At 39.1% G+C, this 21,520-nt stretch overlaps 1 protein-coding gene across 3 annotated transcripts in view; it reads right to left on the bottom strand.

Moving 5' to 3' along the window:
* The window catches only part of Trim24 (tripartite motif containing 24), a 111,347-nt gene that overhangs the window by 3,430 nt on the left and 86,397 nt on the right, over positions 1-21,520 (bottom strand). For 2 of the 3 annotated variants that reach the window (XM_060380199.1, XM_060380200.1), the window contains exons 12-18: positions 19,846-19,981; positions 17,223-17,295; positions 15,643-15,811; positions 13,646-13,974; positions 12,808-12,940; positions 4,288-4,362; positions 230-379 (exon numbers count right to left, since the gene is read on the bottom strand). In XM_060380199.1, coding sequence (XP_060236182.1) covers positions 230-379; positions 4,288-4,362; positions 12,808-12,940; positions 13,646-13,974; positions 15,643-15,811; positions 17,223-17,295; positions 19,846-19,981 — 1,065 coding nt within the window. Of the gene's footprint in view, positions 1-229; positions 380-4,287; positions 4,363-12,807; positions 12,941-13,645; positions 13,975-15,642; positions 15,812-17,222; positions 17,296-19,845; positions 19,982-21,520 lie in introns of those variants that run through there. The other variant, XM_060380201.1, reaches the window with a different exon arrangement.

Below are 21,520 nucleotides of genomic sequence, written 5' to 3'. Positions count from 1 at the left end.
CATATTTTCTAAACCATCCCAGTCTCAGGTATTCTTCTTGTACTTGCACTTAGCACATGATGAAACTTTGCAAATTCAATGTGGGTGAGCCTTCCTAGTAACCTTTCATACCCTGGCAGACCCGAGACACTGCAAACACACTCTAACACATACATCTTGGGACCTCACTGTTGGCAAGTTGTTTGGGTTATGATTACTCGTCACATTGCTGTTCTCTCCCCAATCTCACCTCATTGAATTCAGCACAGTTTTGAAAGATCAATCTAAAGTCAGCTACAAAGTCTTCAGGCTTTGTATACATGCAATAATCCTCCTGAAGTCTTTTCTTGATGGTTGACAAGTCCATTGGGTTTTTAATTATTTTATAATAATCAGGCACCTTACAAAACAAATGAGTTATTATAATATAAATAAGTAAATTATACCTGGTTCTATAATACATGGTATTTTTCTTCATGTTATTTTTTTCATTGGAGAAAAACAAAATGAAAGAAACAAACCTATTCATCAACATTTAGAAGCACCTACTGTGTTTCATACACAGGTTTTGTGCCACTTCCTCTAAAAACATAACATTTTTATTGGTATATTTTCATCGTATATGTTGGGTATCATGTATGTATATAATATATCATGACCATATCGCCCACCTTCCTTCCCTTTAGTTCACATTTCCCTTTTCTCGTACCCAAAGTCCTTCCTCCCTAACCCCGAGATCCCTTTGGCTTTCATGTCATTTATATAGAATATCAGGAGATGCATAACTGAGAGAAAATATGCGAAATCTTATCAGAGAATTATCTCTACTTGTATCTGTTTTCTAGAAAATAACAATGTCATTCTTAATGGCTAACTAAAAATCCATTATGCACACACTGCATTTTTTTCATTTCTTTGTTTGGTTTTTCAAGACAGAGTTTCTTTGTGTATTCCTGGAGACCAGGCTGGTCTCGACCTTGGAGATCCACCTCCCTCTGCTTCCCAAGGGCTGGGATAAAAGGCATGCACCACAAGCACCTCGTAAAACACAGCACTTTAAATATCCAATCACCTGTTGATAGATAGCTAGGCTTATTCTATCAGCTATTATGAACAGTGCTATAATAAATGTGAATGTGCAAATATCTCCAGTATTCTCTGAACATACAACTCAAAAGAGATAAAGTGTAAATGGCCAATAAACATTAAGGCAAAATGTTTAATAATCTTAGCTATCAGGAAAATGAAAACTGAAGTTACACTGAGATTCCATCTCACCCCAGCCAGAATGGCTACCATTAAGGACTGAAAACACACACACACACACACACACACACACACACACACACACACCCAGTGTAAATGTCGATGAGGATTATGGGGAAAAGGGAACCCTTATATACTACTGGTGAGAATGTAAATTGATTCAGTCACTATGGAAATCAATATGGAGGCTGCTCAAAAACTAAAAATAGAATTACTACATGACTTAGTTAACAATGGTTTTTAACAAAAATTCTTTAATGGAAAAAACTGAGTTCTAGGCCAGCAAAGGCTACATAATTTTTTTTTAAACATCTTATATGCTCCCTCTTCATTACTAAAAATTAAATATATATATATTAAGCTGGATATAGTGGTGCATACCTTTAATCCTAGCACCTGAGAGGCAGAGTTTGAGGCCAGACAAATTCTAGGTTAGCCAGGGGTATACAGTGAGCCAGCAAGACCTAGTCTCAAAAAAAAAAAAAAAAAAAAAAAAAAAAAAGAGTTCTTGCAAACCATGATTGCTATTATCCAGCAAAGCTATTTTGTATATCTGATGAAGAGGCCTGGTTGTGTTGGTGTGTGTCTTTAATACTGGGGAGGAAGAGGCAGAAGGAGCTCTCTGTGACTTCCAGACTAGCCTGTCTAGGCAGTGAGTTCTAGGCCAGCAAAGGCTACATAGTGAGACCCTGTTTCTAAAACAAGCAAACAAACTCATTTAAAAGAAGGATGGATCAAACATTTTGTTTTGTACTATCCTAAGTAGTGAACAGCTTGATTCTCAGCTTTGATACTCTACAGACATTATTTAACTCTGCTGAAAAAAAAAATCAGTTTATATTCCAAATGAATAACCCTGGCAACTTCAGAGGATTAATGAAGTGATTTTTATGAAATGATTTATGTCAAGAAAAAGGGGGTTAACTTGTGGCTGCTGTGACTGTTAATAGAAATATAAGACAGAATCATAGAAAGCAAAAATTTGGATTCCTTTTAAGTATGTACTGGCAACACAAACTTCTATCTTCTTTACCTTGACTGCTTGCTCCTTTTGGGTATGTATGATCCTTTTCCTTGAAATACTTATTTCCTTTTTTGGGCTGGGGTTGTAACATAGTGGTTACATATTTAAGCTCTGGGTTTAATCCAGTATCCTAAGAAAAGTCTTACTTCTAAAAACTTAAATATTAGAAATGGACATGGTGGTGCAGGAGGATCCCTTTAAGTTCAAGGCCAGCATGGAGCACATAGTGGCTTCCAGGCTAGCTAGTGCTATACAGTGAGCTTTATAGAGACTGTTATTGGGTTTAATGGCAATATTTTCTAATATGAAACTATCTTAAGTTAAATTTTCATGAGTTTTCTTTTTCTAGTTTGCATTAATTTTTTAAAACCCAGCAAACCATAAGAGGAAGTATAATTGGGAGGTAGAGGTGGAGGACCAGGAAGCTCAAGGTCATTTTCCCTCTATACCATTTGAGGCCAATCTGAGATACATGAGATCCTGTATCAAAAACACAACTTACTTGGTGGTGCGTTGGTGGCATACGCCTTTAATCTTCCCACTTGGGAGGCAGAGGCAGGCAGATCTCTGAGTTCGACACCACCCTGGTCTACAGAGCTGGTCTATGGAGTGTAGGACAGCCAAGGTTGTCACAGAGAAACTCTGTCTTGAATCAGAAAAAAAAAAAAAGGAAAGAAAAAAGAAAAAGAAAACCCAATCCAACCCAACCAAACTACAACCACAACAAAGAAAACAAAAACCAAATTTATTCAGTTTCAAAAAGAAATTCAAATACCATAGAAGGAGAACATTTGATACTCTAAAGGTATCAAACTTAAACCACACTTAAATGGTTAATATGCATATATGTGTATGTACATATGTGAATATCATTGTCAGCTTTTTTCCCCATTATTAAATTCTACTTGTTACTGTAAGTCTAGACCTATGAAGATAAACATAGAAAACCATAGGGTTCTTCATTTAAAAAAATAGTAGCTACTTTCCTCAACAACTCATGCCATGTAAGCCTTCTGAAATACAGACAATATAAAAACCATCCCAACATAAAATAAACTGGGTAGAATGAGAAGGTATCCAAGAAAGTATCAGCCGATTGTCATTCACATGTATTTATCTGTTTTGTGAAGTTACAACATTTGTAGGAAGATGAATGAAACTTGAGATCCTCAAGTCAGGTGAAGTGAGACGCAGAGAGAAATGCTGCAAATGACATGTAAGGAAATGGAACTATGTGAAGGGAGAAGAGGAATCAAAGGAGTGCTAGAGAGGAACAAGACAAGGTAATGGTGGAAGCCAAAGACAAATTTTGTCCTCTGTGACTTAAAATACACTCACACACACAAATACACGCACACACTGCATGCCAGGAAAGGAAAAGGGTTGAGGAGAGGATGAAAACCAGTGGGAGAAGAGTATACTGATAGTGAGGTATACATGTACACACGTCAATGTGAGAAAATGAGCAAACTAAATGATATGTATGAAAATGCCATAATGAAACCAAGTATTTTATATGCTAAAATATTAAAAATAGTAAAAAAAGTTAGCATGTATTTAAGATGAAAGTACCACGTGCATGTGTGTGCATGTGTGTGTAGTCTGGGGAGACAGCTCAGTCAGCAAAGTGCTTGCTATGCAGGCAGGACTTGAGTTTGATCATAAGCACCTATATGAAAAGCCAGGCATGACAGCACACACTTACGAACTGGGCAGGTAGAGACAGGCAGATTCCTGGGGATTACCGGAAAGCCAGGCTAGGCTAATCTGTGAGTCCTAAATCCCACTGAGATTCTGTCTCAAAAAACAACATTGAAGGCCCATCTTGATCTCTGGCCCATCCTACACACACACACACACACACACACACACACTGCCCACTCCCCACAGGACTGTCCACAAAAAATATTTGGATTAGATACAAGAAACTAAGATGATTAAGGAATTAGGTTCTTATAAATAAAATTAAAAAAAAATTATCCCACCATGTAAACATGTGCAAATGACATTATACTTACAGTTAAAGGAACAGGGTCTTGGAAAGCCAGGCTCATTTCATGGCAGTAAAGAAAAAGAAGCAGGCGTTCACATTTCTAATGAAAAATACAAATAAAAAAGGGTAAAGGCATTGCTTTTTTTCTAAAAGAATTTACATGCCTCAGAATAAAAATTAACGTCCAAGGAATACATAAGAAACACTGAATTTTTGGTTTTGCTTTCTCTCTGAATTAGCTGACAACTTCAGAGAATATGGATGAGAGCCCCCGAAATTATCGGTGAATAAACCAATCATACGAGAAAATATGCATTTCAAGTTTCTCGAGATGAATCCCCCTTCCCTACCACTCCAGTCTGCATTGTGCGAATCAGCAGTCACTGAAGGTAGCTCACATGTTTATTAAACAATGTGACGGTACAGCCTTTTCCATGGTAAGGCCTGTCTTTGTTTTGTTTTTTCAAGGCCTGTCTTAAAGCCCCTTCCTGTAAACAGAGATGTCCTGTTATTTTTATTTGTTTTTTGAGATGTCCTGTTATGAGTTCTGCTACATCCTCCTTCAGAGCTGGTGAACGCCTGCCTCCCACTGAACATATACAGTACTGGCACTGAGTGCAGGGTCCCCTTCTTAAATGCCAATTTTTATACTGGTTTATATATCTTTAGTATTATATTTATTATAATAGTATAATAATATAATATTATAATATATAGTATTATATTTATTATATTATATTTATTATATATTCTTTAGTATATATGTATTCTTCAGTAATAAAAATTTTGTTAAATAAATTTTCATACGGCTAAGGTATAGAATTATTTCCAGGAACATTAAATCAAAAAATAAATCTGTCAATTCTCAAAAAATTCTGAAAACAAAAATTAATCAGTGATAAAAATGAAACAAGACAGAAATTAAGGGAGACAAAAATTTTTGTTTGCTTGTTTTTTTGAGATAGGTTTTCCCTGTGTAGTCCTGGCTGTCCTGCAACTCAACACTGTAGACCAGGCTGGTCTCAAACTCACAAAGATATACCTGCTTATGTCTCCCAAGTGCGAGTGCTTGGACTGAAAGTGTGTGCCACCACCACCCAACTAGTAGACAAAAGCTCAGACTAAAGCTATGCATGGTGGTTCAGGCCTGTAATCTAGTACTTGGGAGGTTGAGGCAGGAGGATTGCTGTTTGATGACCGTCTGAACTAACAGTGACAACTTGTCTCAAAAAAAAAAACCCAACCAAACAACAAACAACTCCCCCCCCCAAAAAAAACCAGAACAAAATTAAACAAAATCAAAAACAATAAAAACAAACCAAACAAAAACAAAAAAAAAATAAGACTGGGCATGGTGGCCATAATCACATGTACTTGGAATTCAGAGCCAAGTGGAAGGTTGTGAATCCAAGGGTAGAATATGCTACACATAGGAGTTCTAAACTAGCCTGGGCTAGTCCTTGTCTCTCCCTTGCCCCTCTCCTCCAAAAAAAAAAAAAAAAAAAAAAAAAAAAGAAAAAAAAGAAAGAAAGAAAAAGAAAGCCAAGATTTAGGTGGACTGAAGAAATGGCTCAGTCAGTAAAGAGGGGAACACCTGAGTTGAATCCCAGGATGGAACGTAGGGAGCTGCATGTGCCAGAATACACTTGTAATACCAGAAGCAAAGAGGTGGAAGTGGTGGAACCTTAGGGCTCACTGCCCAGGCAGCCTACCCTACTCCCCAAACTCAGGAAAGTAAGAGATTATGTTAAAAAAGATTTATTGATATCAAAGCAGTGTCTCCAAAAAACACCCAAGACTGTCTTCTAGTGCTCTCCCTCCTAACCCAAAGCCCAGCTCTGTCTATAAAGGACATAGTTATTTCTGTTGAAGTATGGTATTTTAAACTTGTAGCTAATATAGGCTTTGTTGTTTAATTAAGAAGTTATGGTTCAGTGGATCAAGTGTTTCTCTGTGCAAGCACAAGGACCTGAATTTGTATCCTTAACACACAAGCAAAAAAGCCAGAAATGGTGGCATCCACCTGTAACTCAAGTGTGGGGAAGGAAGAGGAAACAATTGAATTCCAGGTACTTGCTGGCTAGTCAGTTTAGCACAGTGAGCTCCAGGTTCAGCAATAGGCCCTGTCTCAAAAGTAAGGTGGAAAGCAAAAAGAAAGGTATGTTAGGTCAACCTTCTGATCTCCATATTTAGAGGCATGGATGAGATCATGCACACATGTGCGTATTCACACACACACACACACACACACACATACACACACACACAGACTAAAGAATTAAAAATTAAGTCTTTTTGGGTTATCGAATTAAAGTTTAAAGCATAAGCCTGAACAAAGGCCAGACAGGTAAAGACATATCCAGCCACCTACAGGGAAGAACCAGCCCTACTGCATTCTTTTCCTGCCCACTAGAGATATGGTTGCTAGGAAACCAGCCCCTCTCCCCAGGACATCCAAAAAAGGGAAGCCAGAACATTAATGGGTTGAGGGCCAATCAATTCAAAATGCAATATCCCCTTTTGTGTTTCAACCAACAGACACTTGCCCAGCAGGAATCCTCCTGCTTTGGGCATGCTGGGAAGGACCAGACACTTTAAATCAATCACCTACCCTGAGCACGAGGCTCTTTGCTCTCAATTGCTCTATATGAGCCTAAGCTAGCTTGTAATAAAAAAGATCCTCATGTGTTTTACAATGGACTCGACTCCTGGTGGTGTTTTGGGGTCTCGTGAATCTGGCACAACATAACTTTGGGGACTGCTGCGATCCCCAAGACCTCCCAGGACCCCTGAGGTGGAGGATCAAAACTCCGGATAAGCGCTTTTGTCTTGGCCAAGTTCTGTATTTTTGAGATCTCAAGGTGGTACAAGAGGGTGGCCAGGGCGCGGTCACTTCGATAATGCACTAGTTGACAATCTGGCAGACTGTGGCCATGGGTAATCTGGGAGAAATCCCAGATCCTGGGGGGAATAGAGCTCCCTAGGCCTAGAAATAGGCCTAGAAAGTGGGTCACACCCACAGAGACAGGAAGTGCCGCCAATGTACTGGTTTTGGGTTCTTACCCGCCAGTTGGAGAGATTTTCAGTGGACATGGAATCCCACCATCTATTCTCCTGTGTTTTTGGCTTCTGTGGCGGGGAAGCCATGGAGAGAGTCTATGAGTCTGTGAGTCTGAGCTTTTGTATTCACTTATTTCCAATTGCAGAATGGCTACACAGCTACTTTTGTTCATGTTTGTGTTTCTATTTTGTTCCTTGTATTTGTGAATCTTTGTATTGGACTGTGACAGACACTATGGGACTGACTTCCTCTAACCCTCCCTGTTCCTCCTAAATCCTCCACCTGTGTGATGTTCCCCTACTCCACTTCCTGCAACGTCGGGACCAGCAGGTTCTCCAGCAGGGAGCATGGGTTGGGCGGATGCGAGGGTGGGAGCAGGGATGAAATTGTCAGGACCTGCCAGCTAGCAGCCGCCACTGAGTGACAACAAAGTGCTTGAAATTACGGCTGGATGGAGTAAGAAAAGTTTTTGTCTGTCTGTCTAAATGTATGTATAGCCATTGCATGTTTTTTTCTGACTGATCATAAATGGTTAATATGAATGTCTTGGTTATAGTTTAATAGTTATTGGATATGTTTAAAGGTTAAATTCAAACTCTTGTTTAGAACATATATATGTGCATATGTGTTTGTAGGATCTATACAAGCACAGATGTTTTTAAAAAGCAATCATGTGGCTTGCCGTGCCATATGATGTGACTCCGCCATCTTGAAATTGCCATGTGGTATGGGACAGAGCTAAGGAAAAGAAAGATTACAGAACCTCTTAGTAGCAATGAATTTTGTTTATCATCCTATTTTCCTTTTAGACTAACAAAATAAGTCCCATTTTCAGTTTGTATTTATTTAAGAGATTGGATTGTTTGTACTGGTAAAACTTGGTTTTAAAATTTGGTTTTGACTTTTAAAATTATGGTTATGCTTTGTGATTTCACTCCTAAAAAGGGTACTTTATTTTGATATTGCAAAAACAGGTTTTGGAGAATATTTAAATGTTTAAGGATATAAAAAATTTTAAAGTTTATCAGGCATTTTAAAATGATGACCTTGGGCAGTCTAACAAAGAACTTGGAACAGTTTCTCAATCCTTTGGGGGAGGACAAAAGACTTTGGTATTTATTTTATTAATTTTACCAAATGAAGCCAAGCCAAACTGAGCCAATTAAGAAAATGGCAGTTTTGACAGTGTATCATGTCAGGATAGTAAAAACCCAAGGAATGACTCAGTAAAGAAATGATGAGAAGGATTTTGATGGAAGTTTTTATGTTGTCTGAAAAGCAAGAGACTGGGATAATAAAGAACAGAATAGCTTGTCTAAAATAAAGATGTCTGGTTAAACCAGAAGAATGGAGCTAGCAAAAGCCTAACCTGAAGGTATATAGAATGTTATGGAAGGTCAGAGTATGTATAGAAAGTCAGAGGGCATATGAACTGTATTTGCTTTGGTTTTTCATACCTGCAAATATGATTTGAGAAAGAACTGTAAAATATGTTATTCTTCATTTAAAAGGCTGGTGATTCTTCAATGCAAAATGTTGCCTTATGCTCTTTAAAGTGGGAAGAGGACTGCAGCTCCACGTTAGCCCAGGGTTATACAGGGTTGTATTCAAGTAATTGTTAACCATTATATGAAAGGTATGCATAACCGCCAGTTCCTGAGTGAATGCATTAATGCTGTTTCATTCTGGCTGATAGGTTTGGTATGGCCAGAATAGTTCAAGTACAGTTTTAAATTGTTCTATACTGTTCTGTTATGCAGTTTGTTCTAAAACTTATTTGATTACAATGTTAGAACTTGTTTATAGGGAATTGTACTTGCTCCACAATGCCATACCATGAGAGCTAGCAACACCATCAGCAATACTTAATGGGTATGTTTTAAATTGCTGGCCTTGGCCTGTAACAACACATGGCTAGCCACCATGTTGGTTCATGGATAAAGAAGGTGGACCCGTAGTTTTTTACCACCATCTTTGCTGAGGGCTGCCAGCTGTGCTGAGTTCCCTGTTTAGTGCCAAGTGAAACCTTTGTCCTTTAAGCTTTTTGCTGTTCAGTCTTAATACAATGTGGTAGGATCAGCAAGATTTGCTAGCCCCTCTACAAACTGTATCTGATTAAAAGGTTTGCTTTGATTTTAGATATTTAAAGTTATGCTAATGACTGCAGTTGGTTACAAGATTGAGCTTTAGCTAGTCTTTTGTTTATGTTTTTAAAGTTAAGTCTAAGATGGATAACTATAAAGTTTGCCTATGTAGATCTACTTAAAATAGATATGGTCCTAAAATGCTTATCTAAGGAATATGTCAGAATTAGAGATTATGGCATTCTGTTTTACAGGATGTAATTTAGAGCAGATGACTAAAGATAGACAAAGAGTAACTCATATGCTGGCCCTCAAGCTTGCCAGAGATCTGTGGAATATGGCATTTTAACATGTGTAAGCTTATTATGACAGAGTCCCAAAATTCTAGCAGAAGCTCCCCAAGGTCTCTGAGAAGATTTGGGCACAATGTGACTCTGGATTGTGGTATGCTAACCACTGGTCAAGACTGCCCCAACTGGCCCACTGCTAGGGCCCAGCCTAAACTGTGGACAAAGCTTTGAATACCTGTAGAGTCACTGTTTCATGTTGCTGAAGGAGAGATGAGGTTCATCTCGCATGTTCTTTTTTTTTTCCCCCACAGAAACAGCCCCTCATCTTCTGTGCCTGATGACCACGCTGCCTCTGCTCATGATGCCATGAGACACAGGAGCCAGGAACAACTGCGTAGGTAGTGGACTGACTAGTCATCTTTGTCATTTTGATTGGTACATAGAGTGGTACATTTGTTTAGCTTATAATTTATCCTTCTTAGGTCTCTGATCACATTGATGGTTAAGCTAAGCAAATGGTAGCTTTGCAGCTAAAGAGCAGACAATTAGACCCACTGTTAGTTCATTAGTCAATTCATTAGCTAGTTAGAACTACTAGGTACTAGATCTTTTATTTAGAAAGGCAAACAGGTTTGCCTTGCTCACAGGCTTCATGAGAGTTGCCTATGTCTTACAGTGAATAAATAGATAGAAAGATGTAAAGTTTATGTAAGGTCTGAGGATATAAAAGTTTAGGTTATGAGGATCTAAAAAGTTAAGGGTCTAGGAAGATGTTTCAAAGTTGGTAAATGTAAGGAAGATTGGAGGGTCTAAGTAGGTGTTTTTATTTTATTTTATTTTATTTTATTTTATTTTATTTTATTTTATTTTATTTTATTTGAGTGTTCTACCTACATGTGTGCCTGCATTCCAGAAGAGGGCATCAGATACCAGTATAGATGGTTGTAAGCCACCGTGTGGTTGCTGGGAATTGAACTTAGGACCTCTGGAAGAGCAGACAATGCTCTTAACCACTGAGCCATCTCTCCAGCCCCTAAGTAGGTGTTTTAAAGTATGTGAATATAAGTTATAATGATGTAAGTAATTTAAGGCATATAGAAAATGGAAGATATTTCAGATTTCTCCCTCCTCTTTGCTATTGTTGTGCTTATGCTGTTATAAGATTTCAGAAGTTCAGAGTTACAACATTGATCAATAGAGTTCTGATAAGTTGATGGAGCACTGACTGCTTATTAACCAGTCACAGGCTTAAGCTTTTAATTTTCTTTTGGTTGTCTTCTGGAGATAGACTTAAAGGTGCATCTCATCATGCTAAAACATCCGTCTAATGTGTATATATGACCCCAAAGCCATAGCACTTACTAGGTCTTAATGGCATGAGCCTACTCCTACTTTTCTAAAGTATGGATCTCAACACAATGGTGATGCTAATATGAGTTTCAGGAAATCAAAATGTCAGAAGACCTGGATCTGGCATAGCTCAAATGGACCCCAGAAAAGTTTTTCCCTTAGTCTTGGGATTCCTCACTTTCCCTAATTACTAAACAAATTTTAACTTCTATCTCTAGTCTGAATTTGTCTTAGCAGATTTTCACCTTGGTTGACTCTATTCAGGGGTCAGCTATGGACTGCAAGCTGAAATCTGGACTTGCTGGAAGTTGAAGTGATGGCCAAAGTGATGGCTCCATGTCTCTTCAAATGGATCACTAATTAGGTAGTGCCTCATTGCCCAGCCTTTGGCTGGCATTTCAGCCTTCCTAGCCCTTGATGCCAATGGTCCTATTGTAGCCCTTGAAGCAGTTTCAGAAGAAGAGACATTTGCCCAAAATCCTACCTAACAGGCTGAAATGCTAAGTCAAAAGGGGTTCCCCTGATATCAGCTATTATCTTGGGGACCTGCTTAGCTGAAGTAGGAACTGGTATTGCAGTACTAGATGTACAAAGCCAGAATTATAACAGCTTAAAGGCAGATACTGATAAAGATATTCAAATGCCTTGAGAACTCAATCACCCATTTAGAAAAGAATGTTGATTCTCTGGTAGAAGTAATGTTGCAAAACAGAAGGGGCTTAGATCTGTTGCTTTTACAGCAGGATGGGCTATGTGCAGCCCTTAGAAAGAAATGTTTTTATGTAAACCAGTCAGGAATGATTAGGAAATCCTTAGCAAGAATAACAAAAAGCCTGGAGAGATACTGGAGAGAGAAAAGATTCCAGAGGATGGTTTAAGTCCTGGTATAATACTTTTCCTTGGCTTACTACCCTTATATCCGCCATGATGGGACCCCCCCACTCATTTTGATTTTTAACTTTGGGCCTTGTATTTTAAATTGCTTGATGGCTTTCATGAAGGAATGCTTGGGAGTGAAAGAGTAATGGTACTTAGATCCCATTATGGAAAAGTAAATCTGGAGGACACCAGGGGTCATATCTGGAAGACCCAAGATTGGGTTTTCAAATGACCATGGGGAGTGGGGAAGGAGAGACTAAGTAATTAAAAATTCGGTTTTTGGTTTATTGAATTAAAGTTTAAAGTATAAGCCTGAACAAAGGCCAGACAGGTGGAGACATGTCTAGCCACCTGCGGGGAGAGAACTAGCTTTACTGCATTCTTTTCCTGCCCACAAGAGATACGGTTGCTAGGAAACCAGCCCCTCTCCCTTAGGACAGCCAAACAAGGGAAGCCAGACCATTAATGGTTTGAGGGCCTTCTGATAGCCAATCAATTCAAAATGCAATATCCCCTTTTGTGTTTCAACCAACAGACACTTGCCAGGCAGGAATCCCCCTGCTTTGGGCATGCTGGGAAGGACTGGACTCTTTAAATCAACCACCTAACCTGAGCACGAGGCTCTCTGCTCTCAATTGCTCTGGCAGTGAGGGTATGAGCCTGAGCTAGCTTATAATAAAAAGATCCTCATGTGTTTTACAATGGATTTGACTCCTGGTGGTGTTTTGGGATCTCGCGAATCTGGCACAACACACTCATTATAGCTTCTACTGATTCTTCTGTGTATAAAGGGAAAGAGGGAAAAGGGAGAAAGAGACTTAGAGAAGAAAGAATTCAGTATAAATTCAATGCATTTAACAAAAACTTGCTCAAAAACTTACCCTTTTATCTATTGGCGTTAATTTAGTAAGGCCTTCAGCTTTCCTTTTATCTGAGTTGTGACTGGGAGTATCACAATCATATTCAACTTCTGGCTTAGATAAGTCTCGGCAGAAAGTACAAATCCATTCTCCACTGTTGGGATAATGTACCTTTGAATTTTGAGCATGTCAGGGTCTCTCTCTTCACCACCACCCTTCCCAGCATCCAGAGGTCATCGATGACAGGTTTCTTTATGGAATGGGTTTTATTCTCTGCCTATTTATCACATACTGCTAGGTACAAACCAGTATGGAGAGGTAGTAACAGAAATTTGATGCAAATGTCTAAGAAGTTAATAATATTAATGTCTGACTGAGCTTCAGACTTATGACCCTCCTTCTATTTCCTCCATGCTTGGTTACAGGTATGTACCATCAGAGCTCAGCTAGGGCCTATTACTGTTTATCACAACAGAAGAGCTTTCTGAGAAGCACAAAGACTAGGAAGTAGGGAACAGGAAACTGTACACCAGTATTACAGACTTTGGAGTATGCATTTGTGCCAAATGGAATTTAAAACGTTATGTGTTATTAAGAACATCAATAGTTCATTACAGTAATTACATTAAAATATTCTTTCTATACCTTACCCTCTTTTCCCTCTTCCCTCCCTTCCACTTTCATGTCATTCCTTCCCAGTTGGATCCACATCCTCCTAAAATGCTATTACCTTTTTTATTTCTTTGAAGTAGTGGGGACTAGCCCCTGAGCCACGTGAATGCTAGCCAAGAAACTCCAGTAGCACTATGCCATACTATTAACCCCGTGTGTTATAGTTCAGGGAGAAGTACTGCTTTACCTTGGAAAATGTGTCAGTGTGGGCACATGACAAGTAAGATGGAAAACTTTAGGACATTTTTCACAGCATAGGAGTTCCCCACCATTTTGGCAAACTGCACACCAGTCTTCGTTGGGGTCATCCTCCTTCCTTGTCTCTCCAACATGCACAGGGGACTTCTGCGAGGCATCCATCCACTCAGACTTCCCATTTGAGGAATTTTCCTGATGGAGTCCAGGCTGATCTCCTGTGCTATCAGGGGCATCAGATCTTAACACAGTTTCCTCAGAAGCAGAGCTCTGATTACTGTTTAAGAGGAGGGAAGTAAGTATGCTTCTTGGATAGTTAGTCTGCAACCAAAGAAAGAACATTATTTATGTATACATGCGTGTTTTGAAAGTGACCCTTTAATTTCCCAATGGTTACAATGATTAGAGACTAAGTAGGCAGTGTGGAAGTCAATCCCATGAGCTGTGAAGATGGTTTATCTTAACTACTAATTCAAATTACACTTCAGCTACTGTGCTGGCTAGTTTTATGCCAACCAGACACAAGCTGGAGTCATCAGAGAGGAGGGAACCTCAATTTGGAATTTGCCTCCATAACATCAGGTTGTAGGCAAGCCCCATAGTGCATTTTTTAAATTAGTAATTGATGGGTAAGGACCCAGCCCATTGTGGGGCAATGCCATTCCTGGGCTGGTAGTCCGGGGTTCTATAAGAAAGCTGACTGAGCAAGCCATGTGGAGCAAGCTAGTAAGTAGCACCCACCCCTCGATGGCCTCTGCATCAGCTCCTGCTTCCAGACTCCTGCTCTGATTTCCTCTGATGATACCCAGTGATGTGGAAGAATAAACTAAATAAACATTTTCCTCTTCAAGTTGCTTTTGGTCATCATGTTTCTTCACTGCAACAGAAACCCTAACATACACAAATATTATTCTGCTGAAATGAATCTAAATTCTGTGTTTGACCCCAGGATGAAGAAAAGTCCTAATTAAATTCAGAAGCTGTTATCCTCTTTAAATTTTGTTTCTGGGGACTGGAGAGATGGCTCAGAGGTTAAGAACACTGCCTGTTCTTTCCGAGGTCCTGAGTTCAATTCCTAGCAAACACATGATGGCTCACAACCATCTGTAATGAGATCTTGTGCCTTCTTCTGGCATGCAGGTAGAACACTGTATTATATAAATAAAATCTTTAAAAATTTTTTTTGTTTCTGAAATTTAAAAGCAACAAATATAGATATAATTAAAAATAAACATTCTTTGGAGTTAATTATTCCAAATTATTATTTAGTTTCTTCCAAGTCAGCATGTTGGTTCAGTGGGAAAAGGTTGTCAGTGTCCACAGTAGGAGAGACTCGATTCCAGGAAGTTGCCCCCTGACTTTCCGCATGACTCCCTCCCCTTCTCCAACACACAGTCAAAATGTCATTTAAGATTTTTTCACTTCAGTGTCTGGAGAGCTGGCTCAGTGGTTAAGGGCAGTTTTATTCTCACAAAGAACCTGGATTCAGTTCCCACTTTGCACATGGAGACTCACAATAAGCTCTAACTCCAGTTCCAGAGGACCCAATACCTAGTATGGACCTGTACAGACATCAGACTCACATGCGGTGGACACACATGCATACAAACAAATAAATCTAATTTTAAAAAAAGTTTAGCTCATTTTACTGTCTCCATCTTTCCTTCTTCCTCTTTTTGTAAATGTGAGCTTGAAACTCTGCCTCCGCCCCTATAGATGGAAGTGTAAGTACACACCACCGGACCCAGTTTATCTCCACTGTTACTGTAGAGTTCTCCCAGTTTGCTTAATTTTCATGGTATCCTTCACTATGCCAGTCCCCATGGGGGTAAGATCCTTTTGACCACTGTCTAAATAGTTTTTTACCCTCCACAAATGCCTGCGGAGCTTCTGTTCTCTTACTGTAGTCTATTCTGTGGGTGTTGGATTAGAACTATCCTTTTCTTGCCTCTTAAATAGGATTAGTACTGCAAGCACTGATATAATTACATTTTGAGGTCTAGATTCTTCATCTGATTCTTGTTTTACTATAACAACAGGAAAATCGTAATTTTCAGGTGGTCCACTGTTTTCTTGTTTTATTCGGATTGGCTCCAACATGACTACTGGGACTTTGTGAGTGGAATCAGCTCCTGCTGGTTTGCTGGAAGAGCCAGAGCTGTGAGAGAGAAAGAGGAGAGGGAGATAAGATTAGACAACCTAAAAATGGTAAACTGAAGAATATTCTGTAATAATGTAACCATATTTTCTATCAGCAGTGAATGATGTTAAAATGCAATTGCAAAATGCAGCATGAATTTCCTTGATGACAGAAAAGCTCTAAGTTTTCACATAGGTTTATCTTGTATCTGAAAAGATAAGTAAAACTTGAATTATACCTAAGTGGGTTGACTATTCTAAGCTCTGTAACTGCTCAACTAGACGTGGTGAATTAGAAGTAGTAACATCTTTTTAGTCTTTCCTAGTTTTCTGTCTAGTCAGTGACAACAAGAACTCTAGGCTTTCATGCACAGCTGTGTTAAGACACTAGTAATGTCATCTGTTATTGATTTCTGATCCTTAAAGTTGGTAGCTGGACAGAAACCTTGTGCCATTGGCCACTCTGCTCTTATGGGACTATAAGCAAACTTCCTCCTAGAGAATTCTACTTTCGATTGATACACAAAAACAAACAAGAAATGGAACTCACATCTAAGGTAAATTTCAAACACAATGAAGGTAGAACTAAATAACAACTCAATGTAGGCGTGTAATTGTAAAAAATTCTTTTAAAGTATAACCAATGTTTGATCATTACAACAGCCAGAGAACACTGAAAGAAAGATTGCTTCTTCACTCAGAGCCAGGGGCAAGGAGTGTCCTCACAAGAGGCCAGCCTCATTTATGTAAGTGAATTACTGGCCACCCAGAGTTACACTGTATGATATTCTGCCTCAAAATAACAAAAACAAAAAGTACAGAAAATAGTGCTCCCCCCCCAAGTTTTTGTCTTCATATTAAGATGTTACACTCACTTTTGTCTTTGCTGCCATGATGTCAAATACTATCTTATTTTTAGGATTTAGATAGTTTCTATCTTTAAAGTTGTACTAGTTTAACTACTCTATTAAAATATTAATTAAAAATTAACAGTAAAAAATTCACCAAGAATCAAAACACTGACAAATGCAAGAAATTTTATGCACAGTTGGCTCTTCCTGTACGTGGTCTTCACATATATGAATGGAAAATACCTTGTGGGAGGGAATGTGTCTGTAATTGAACATGTACAAACTATTTTTCTTGGGAGGAGGTTGTCATTATTCCCTAGACAATGCAATATAACAAGTAATTATAGAGCAGTCACTTTGTATTAGGCACTATCAGTAACTTAGAGATGATTTAAAGCACACACACACACACACAGACACACACAGACAAGCTATGGGCAGGTTACATACAAATGCTGTACCATCATATAAAGGATCTGAGCACTGGCAGGTTTTGGTACACTCAGATGGACCCTGGAGCCAATTCTCCATAAATAATGAGGAAATACTACACCATTAAATACAGTTAAACCTATTTACCTTCCTCGGCTCCCAACGCTGGAGGCACTAGGTGAACGTATTGGGGGATGGACACTAGTCATCGTAACAGGTCCTAAAAAGAAGAAAATACACATATATAGGTGAATTAATAATTATGCAATCATGTTTGAATGTGCTCACTTAAATTATACCCAAACCAGGAATATCCAATAAAATTCTGTTACACACACTCTTTAATATTTTGTTACACCAACAGTTTACCGTCATGGCACTACTGCCTTCTGGGCCCAGATGATGTCTGTGCATCGGAAGACTCTCCACGCTTGCAACCTAAAGTACCAGTAAGAACACATTTTTCAAGTCTTTCTTGAAGCTGAGTGACTAGAGGATTTCAGAGACAGTGAGAACTACACAAGAGAATGGGGCTGATATAAAACGAGGTCAAGGAGACATCAGGGTGGCACGGAGGTAGGCACTAGTCAGCTGGCCTGACAGTCAAGCTGAGCTCAATCCCTGAAACCACATGAGAACAATTAATGGGAAAAGAGAAAGCTAGATTCCGATGTGAGGCAGAAACAAGAGGTTCTGAATTGTTGCCACAAACAAGAATCCATGCTGGGGCTGTGGAAATGGCTCAGGAGGTAAAGCTGCTTGGTGCCACGCCTGATGACCCAAGCTAGAGGCTTACGATGCAACCATGGTGGAAGGAAACTGGAGTCCCACAAGCTGTCTTCTGACCCCCATGTGCATGCTGAGGCACTTATATGCATATGTACGCACACAAGTGTAGTAACATTAATAAGTGAGCTCTACCAACTGGACGCAGTGTAAGTTACATGGTGACCTTTCTAGTAGACAGATGTCAGCTTTAAGACTATTGCCAGGGTGCCTTCAGAAATGCTTTGCCAAGTTACTCTAGCATCAGTTCACACCAAAGTACCTGCTGACATTTTCGTCAGCAGAATTGTCACTATTCAAACCTTGGCTATTCTAAGTAGTAAGAAACCAAATCCTGTTTAGGACAAATAAACACTAAGAAACCAAATCTTATGACAGCTGGAGAAAGAAAACATTTTTGTTTAGTCTACTTTGCTGGATGCCTTTACTGCGCAGGGAATACCTATTCGTGTCTCTTTCAGCAACATCAAGAGCATTCCTCATTTATCCATGTGCACTTGTCTTTTCTTTTATGTAAATTCATGTTTAAAGTAGGAATCTCTACTTAAATTTTGTAACCACCTTACTTTTTGGTAACACTGCTGGAAAACTTACTTAAAGTTCACTACTTTGCATTATTCCATGTAATGCTGTTGTACGACTAACCTCACTGACAGTCTCTCCTCCAGGAAAAAGGGAAGCTCCTAAGACTCAGGAAACTGAGGAAACGCATGAGGCTAGTGAAACGTTCCAAAACTTAGGAGTCGTGATTCAGAAAGTGAGAATATTTATGTAAGCAAGTGTTGGGGCAGAGGAGCTCTTTGGTAGATGGGCCCCCACAAACTGAGCAGATGGCTCCAGGGGCCCAGCCTGGCTGAGTTAGGGTATGGTGGACTCACTGGCTCACCAGGCTAGAACTTCAGTGCAACTCTTTCTTTAGTTTGTCACCAGCATATTATATGGATGAATCTGTTCATGCTTCCCTAAGAAGGCACAGAAGAGTTACCTGCTCTATCAAGTGTTCAGGAGTAGTATCTAGAGCAGCACACGCATGCCGCACTTGGGGAGGCCAGCACTGAAGTTACAGGTAGCTGTAAGGCACTATGTGGGTGCTGGGGATAGAATCATGGTCCTCTGCAGGAGCAGGAAGTGCTCTTAACCACAGTCATCTCTCCACCTCCCTACCTTAGGCATTATTAAACACAATTCAAAACCAACAAATAAATACACCACCAAAGACTGCACTCCTCTTGTGTATTTTAACTAAATGATTCTAGACAAATTACATTCTGAAAGAGACCATATCACAAGCAATTAAATTAATTAATGAGAGTGTGAGCAAACTGCTTATTGGTTGCTATACTGCCAATCAATTTTGCTGAAACTGAAAAAGTATAAAAGTTTAACCTCTGTTTCCCTCTTTGTGACGAGTTCTAGCTTTACCTGGTATAAGAACTCAGTTTGGTAAGGTGGGTTCAGTGGGTTTAAAGCATTTGTCACCGAGCCTGACAACATGAGGTTGAAGCCTGGAGGCCACTTGGTGGAAGGAGAAAATCAACTCCAAGTTGTCCTCCGACTTCCACATGTAAACTATGTCACACGTAAAATAATATTATTATTGTACAACAATATACCAGAAAAGAAACCTCAAGATATAGTCATCATTATCATTTAAAAATTGAGGCAGACCCTTGCCCCCAAAATAAGGCAGAGAGGAACTTTTAATCATGTTTCTTAAAAAACGATTTATTTTACTTTTATGTGCATTGGTGTTTTGGCTGCAAGTATGTTGTCAATGTGAGGGTACCAAATCCCCTGTATCTGGAATTACAGACAGCTGTGAGCTGCCACATGGATGCTGGGAATTGAACCCAGGTCCTCTGGAAGAGCAGCCAGTTCTCTTAACTTCTGAGCCATCCCTCTAGCCCTGGAACTTTTAATCATTATGAGTAAAAATATGAATTAAAAACTAGAAAACATTTAAAAATCCAAAAGGTGGCTTTACCTGAAAGGCCTGGAGATGGCACTGATGAATTTGGTGACTGTACCGTTCTGTTTGATGGAGGTCTTGGCTGGCCATGATCTACATTTGTATCTTTCCTTGCAATATTATCCAACATGATAGTACTTGAACAATCAATCTTCCAAGAGAAGAAATTATTTCAGGGCAAAATAACTTTGCAAACTAAAAACCACTTTATATTTACAAGAAAACATCAATCCTAAATACTATCAATGTGCTCTCTTCTCTCTTTCTCTTTCTCTCTCTCAGGCACACACACACACACACACACACACACACACACACACACACACGCACACGCACGATAAATTTAAGAAGTTTTATGCTTCAAATGCAAATATTTCGTCATGCCTAAAAACACCAAGTTTTCCAAGAACATATATAATTCCTTCATGCATTTCAACCCTCTCTCAATTGGGATTCTGTAAGACCTGTGTTCTACAGCTATGACATAGACTGTACATAATGACATAACACAGAAGAAAAAAAAGGCACAAAAAAAAAAAAAAAAACTCCATTATAGTGGTGGAATGAAAGTAGACAAGGTCATCTGTATTTTAATATTCTTAGGTACTACTTTAGCCAATAATTTTAAGATGGTGCATAAAGGATTGGGTTTCTTAATGTAATAAAAATAATTTATATTATAGAATAATCCAGAGAATAAGAGAAATTAAAATTTAGACTAAGTTTTCCTTTGTCTGATGTATGTATGAAAAAAGTACACTCTACCCATTTAGCATAGCATTATATAGTGGCTCTAGTGAGATAAATAATACAATTATTGGGAAATATAATTGATCTTATCTTGAAAAAAATCAAAGAAAAATTAAAAGTTCTTTCATAATCTTATATATGATTCCTTCTAACTGAAGTGTGTAAAATACTTCACAAACGTAAATGTGTCATGTTTCGCTTGTATGTACATTATGACATTGAGACTTCCTAACTAACCTTGCAGGGTAAGATATGGGAAAACAGGGCTGAAGAGATGGCTCAGCAGTTAAACAAAACAAAACAAAACAAAACAAAACAAAAAACCATTGTTTGCTTTTCCAGAGGACTAGGGTTTCATTTCCGGCACCTCATGGTCTGTAATTCCAGACTCAAGGGATCTGATGTCCTAATGGCCTTCAAAGGCATCAAGGATTCATATGGTGCACAGACATACACACAAGGAAAACTCCCACACACATATGAACAAAAACAAAACACAAAAGGAAAACAAATGTGTGGGGAACCAGCAACATAACACTGCTATTTTCTGCCTTTAGAAAGTCACTTGTCTGAGTTCCCTAGTAATGGGAGCAGGGACTGACTCTGACATTAACTCAGTGGCTGGCTCTTTGACCACCTCTCCTTGACGGGGGAGCAGCCTTGCCAGGCCACAGAGGAGGACATTGCAGCCAGTCCTGATGATGAGACCTGTTAAGCTAAGGTCAGATGGAAGGGGAGGAGGACCTCCCCTATCAGAGGACTTGGAGTGGGGCTTGGAAGGAAATGAGGGAGGGAGGGTGGGCTTGGAAGGAGATGGGGGGGGCTACAGCTGGGATATAAAGCGATAACTGTAATTAATATAAAAAATAAATTAAAATAAAGTCACTTGTCAAAGGCTGAGTACATTGCTTAATTTAAATAGGCAACGGACCAGAGAAAA

The sequence above is a fragment of the Meriones unguiculatus genome, chromosome 3, assembly GCF_030254825.1.
Source record: "Meriones unguiculatus strain TT.TT164.6M chromosome 3, Bangor_MerUng_6.1, whole genome shotgun sequence".
In the NCBI taxonomy this organism is placed as follows: domain Eukaryota; kingdom Metazoa; phylum Chordata; class Mammalia; order Rodentia; family Muridae; genus Meriones; species Meriones unguiculatus.
This window is presented reverse-complemented; position numbering and strand designations above follow the sequence as displayed.